This window comes from Plasmodium gaboni, chromosome 9 (assembly GCF_001602025.1).
Source record: "Plasmodium gaboni strain SY75 chromosome 9, whole genome shotgun sequence".
Classification (NCBI taxonomy): Eukaryota; Apicomplexa; class Aconoidasida; order Haemosporida; family Plasmodiidae; genus Plasmodium; species Plasmodium gaboni.
Window position 1 is genome coordinate 1018897 of NC_031489.1, and position 4418 is coordinate 1023314.

Below are 4418 nucleotides of genomic sequence, written 5' to 3' on the forward strand. Positions count from 1 at the left end.
ATCAAAAACAAAAACAAGTAAGCATTTATATTTGTTGATTTGAACTTTTCCTTTTTTGGTCATTTAAATATATACTTATTAATTTGAACATTTTTTTTTTTATAAAGGGAAAATGTGTAAATTCATATTCGATAAAGTGCATTAATTTTATTTATCAATTGTAAACATAGTATTAGATTTACTCTTAATTTTTCGTTTTATGGAATTCTAATATATTTTTTGTATTTAAAACATAGTAAAAAAATAAAATATATATTAGTGCACTAAAGGAAAAAAAAAAAATAAAATAATAATAAACATATAATATATATATAAATGATCACTTGTAAATGTTAATTGTAATTATATATATATATATTTTACTTATGTGTGTAAAAATATTTTTTTTTTTTTTTGTTTTGTTTTGTTATCTTTTTTACATGTAATATACACATATGTATAATATTATATACAAATATATATTTTTTTTTATTTTACAATCCGTTAAACTTTTAATTTCAAATTTTTTGTTTTTTTTCTCTTTTGAATTAGAACCTTTATATAATAATATTCATAATTTTTTTTTTTTTTTAAATAAAAACATATATGGTAACACATTTTTTTTTTTTTTTTAACTTTTATACATATGTGATATATATATATATATATATTATTCATTTTATTAAGTTGTGTAAATATATATATTTTATTAAAAAGAAAAAAAGAAAAAAAGAAAAAAAGAATTTTTTTTTCAAGTGTAACAAATTTTTTTTTTTCTTTTTTTTTTTTATAGTAAGAATTTAATTATATATATATATATTTTATTTGCCCAAAAGAAAGAAAAAAAAAAAAGGGTTGTATATATACTTATATTATATATATATATATATATATGTATGTGTAAATATTTATATACATATGTTGTAAGGAAAAATATGTGAATAATATTAAAATTATAGTTATGATGCAATAAATAATTTTTATTATAAAAATAATGCTAATGTAAAATGCAAAAATAATTGTATACATATTTTTGCTAAGTCTTATTTTTAAATTATTATTTTATTATTATTATTATTATTTTTTTATTTATATATATTATTTATTAGTTTTAATTCAATAATGAAGGTCATATTCTTTTTATGCTCATTTCTTTTTTTTATTATAAATACAAGATGTGTAACACATCAAAGTTATCAAGAACTTGTTAAAAAACTAGAAGCTTTAGAAGATGCAGTATTAACAGGTTATAATATATTTCAAAAGGAAAAAATGGTCTTAAACAATAACAGTGTAAGTACTTCAAGCAGTTCAAATGATTCAAAACCTAAAACTTACAATGATTTAAAAGTTAGAGTAAAAAATTACTTGTTAACTATTTATGAACTCAAATATCCTCAACTYTWWGAATTAGCAAATCATATTATGACTTTATCTGATAGCGAAAGTGGTTTGAAATATTTAATTGATGGATATGAAGAAATTAATGAATTATTATATAAATTAAACTTTTATTATGATTTATTAAGAGCCAAATTAAATGATGAATGTGCCAATAATATTTGTCAAGTACCTTTCAATCTTAAAATTCGTCCAAAAGAATTAGATATGCTTAGAAAAGTTGTCTTTGGATATAGAAAACCATTAGACAATATTAAAGATGATATAACAAAAATGGAAGATTACATTAAAAAAAATGATACAACCATAAAAAGTATAGAGGAATTAATTAAAGAAACTAAGAAAACAATTGAACAAAATAAAAAAACAAATGCCAGTGAAGATGAAAAAAAGAAATTATATCAAGCTCAATATGATCTTTTTATTTACAATAAACAATTGGAAGAAGCACATAATTTAATAAGTGTTTTAGCAAAACGTATTGACACTTTAAAAAAAAATGAAAAGATAAGTGAATTACTTAAAAAGATAGAAGATATTAAAAAACCCAAACCACCAACTTCTGCAGATGCAACACATACTCTTACTGATGATGATAATAAGAATATAGCTAAACATGAGGCAGATATTAAAGATATCGCAAAGACTATTAAATTCGATATTGATAGTTTATTTACTGATCCACTTGAATTAGAATACTATTTAAGAGAAAAAAGTAAAAATATTGACATAGGTGCAAAGGTTGAAACGAATGTAGTAAGTGAAAAGAATGAATATCCAAACGGAGTTACTTATCCTTTGTCATATAATGATATAAACAATGAATTAAATGAAATTAATTCTTTTGGTGATTTAATTAATCCATTTGATTATTCACAAGAACCAAGTAAAAAAATTTTCACCGATAAAAAAGAAAGAGAAAGTTTCATAAATAAAATTAAAGAACAAATAGAATTAGAAGAAAATAAAATTGAAACAAATAAGGATTCTTACAAAAAAGAATCTGATTCTTTTAATAAAATAAAAAACGAGTATGAAACATTACTTAATAATTTTTATGATACTAAATTTAGTAATAATGTAGATAGCAAGAAATTTGAAGAAATGATGAGTAAGAGATATTCTTATAATGTTGAGAAACATTCTTTCAATAATCGTTTTACTTCTTATGAAACTTCTCAATATAACATTGAAAAATTAAAGAAATCTCTTAAATATATGGAAGATTATTCTTTAAGAAATGAAATAGCTGAAAAAGAATTAAATTATTATAAGGATTTAAAAAACAAATTAAAAGCTGAAGTTACAAAATTAGCTGATTATATTAAAAAAGATGAAGATGAAATTCTTGAAAAAACTTTAGAAGTATCTGACGTTGTAAGATTACAAGTACAAAAAATTTTATTAATGAAAAAAATTGAAGAATTAAAAAACGCTGAAATGCTTTTAAAAAATATAGGATTAAAACATAATATACACGTTCCAACTGTATACAAGCCAGAAAAAATGCAAGAACCATATTATTTAATAGCATTAAAAAAAGAAGTCGATAAATTAAAAGATTTCATACCTAAGGTTAAATCATTAATAGAAAATGAAGAAAAGGTTACACCTCCTGCTCAGGTAGTTGGATCATCAGAAACATCCGTAGAAACAACATCAACAGGGGCTTCAACAGTAACTACAGAATCTCAAAGAACAGTAGAAGTACCAGAACAATCAACATTACAAACAGAAACCTCAACACCAACAACAACACCAATATCATCATCATCGTCATCATCATCATCGTCGTCAACATCACCAGCAACAACACCAACACCAACAGCAACAACACCAACAGCAACAACAGCAACAACACCAACACCAACAACACCAACAACACCAACACCAACAACACCAACAACACCAACAACACCAGAAAAACCTGAAACAGTATCAAGTGAAAATACTTCGGTAGAAAAAACTAATAAACCAGAACACGATAATACTGAAAAGGTTTCAAAATTAGAATATCTTGAAAAATTATATGAATTTTTAAATACTTCATATATATGTCACAAATACATTTTGGTATCAAACTCAACTATGAACAAAAGTTTATTAGAAAAATATAAAATTGAAAATAATGAGGAAGCCAAATTAAAATCATGTGATCCATTAGATTTATTATTTAATATTCAAAATAATATACCTGTAATGTATTCTATGTTTGATAGCGTAAGCAATAATATACAACAACTATTTATGGAAATATATGAAAAAGAAATGATTTATAATTTACATAAACTTAAGAGCAATGAAAAAGTTAAAGCATTATTAAATATGGAATCTTCAGATGAATCAGAAAAGGGAAAAACAGCTTCAAGTGAATCAAATCCATCACAAGAACCAAGTGAAACCAATTCAACCGTTGTACAGGCAAGTGATGATACTGCATCATCATCAACTTTGAATAATAATGTAGAAGGACTTGCAAGTTTATTGAATCTTGGAGAAACCAAAAACTTTTACCAATCAATAATAGAAGGCCAAAAAAATTCTGAAAATTTTTATGAAAAATTCTTAAAAGATATCGATGCAAATTATAATGTATCTTTTAAAGATTTTGTAAAATCTAAAGCTAGTAATATCAATTCATTGAATGATGAAGAAGTAAAAAAATTAGAAGAAGAAATTAAGAAATTAAAAGAAACTTTACAGTTATCATTTGATTTATATAATAMATATAAATTAAAATTAGAAAGATTATTTGATAAAAARAAAACAGTTGGTCAATATAAAATGCAAATTAAAAAACTTACCTTATTAAAAGAAAGATTAGAATCAAAATTGAATTCACTTAATAATCCAAATCATGTATTACAAAACTTTTCTGTTTTCTTTAACAAAAAAAGAGAAGCTGAAAAAACAGAAACTGCAAACACATTAGAAAATACAAAAATGTTATTGAAACATTATAAAGGACTTGTTAAATATTATAGTGGTGAATCATCTCCATTAAAAACTTTAAGTGAAGAATCAATTCAAACAGAAGA

General features: G+C 22.3%; 1 protein-coding gene across 1 annotated transcript; it reads left to right on the forward strand.

The window, feature by feature from the left end:
* Positions 1–1101: 1101 nt before the first annotated feature.
* PGSY75_0930300 (merozoite surface protein 1) lies at positions 1102–4418 on the forward strand (the record flags this gene model as incomplete). The annotated part of the gene is made up of 1 exon (XM_018785706.1): positions 1102–4418. A coding segment is annotated over one exon (3317 nt), but the record flags the coding sequence as incomplete, so codon positions are not given.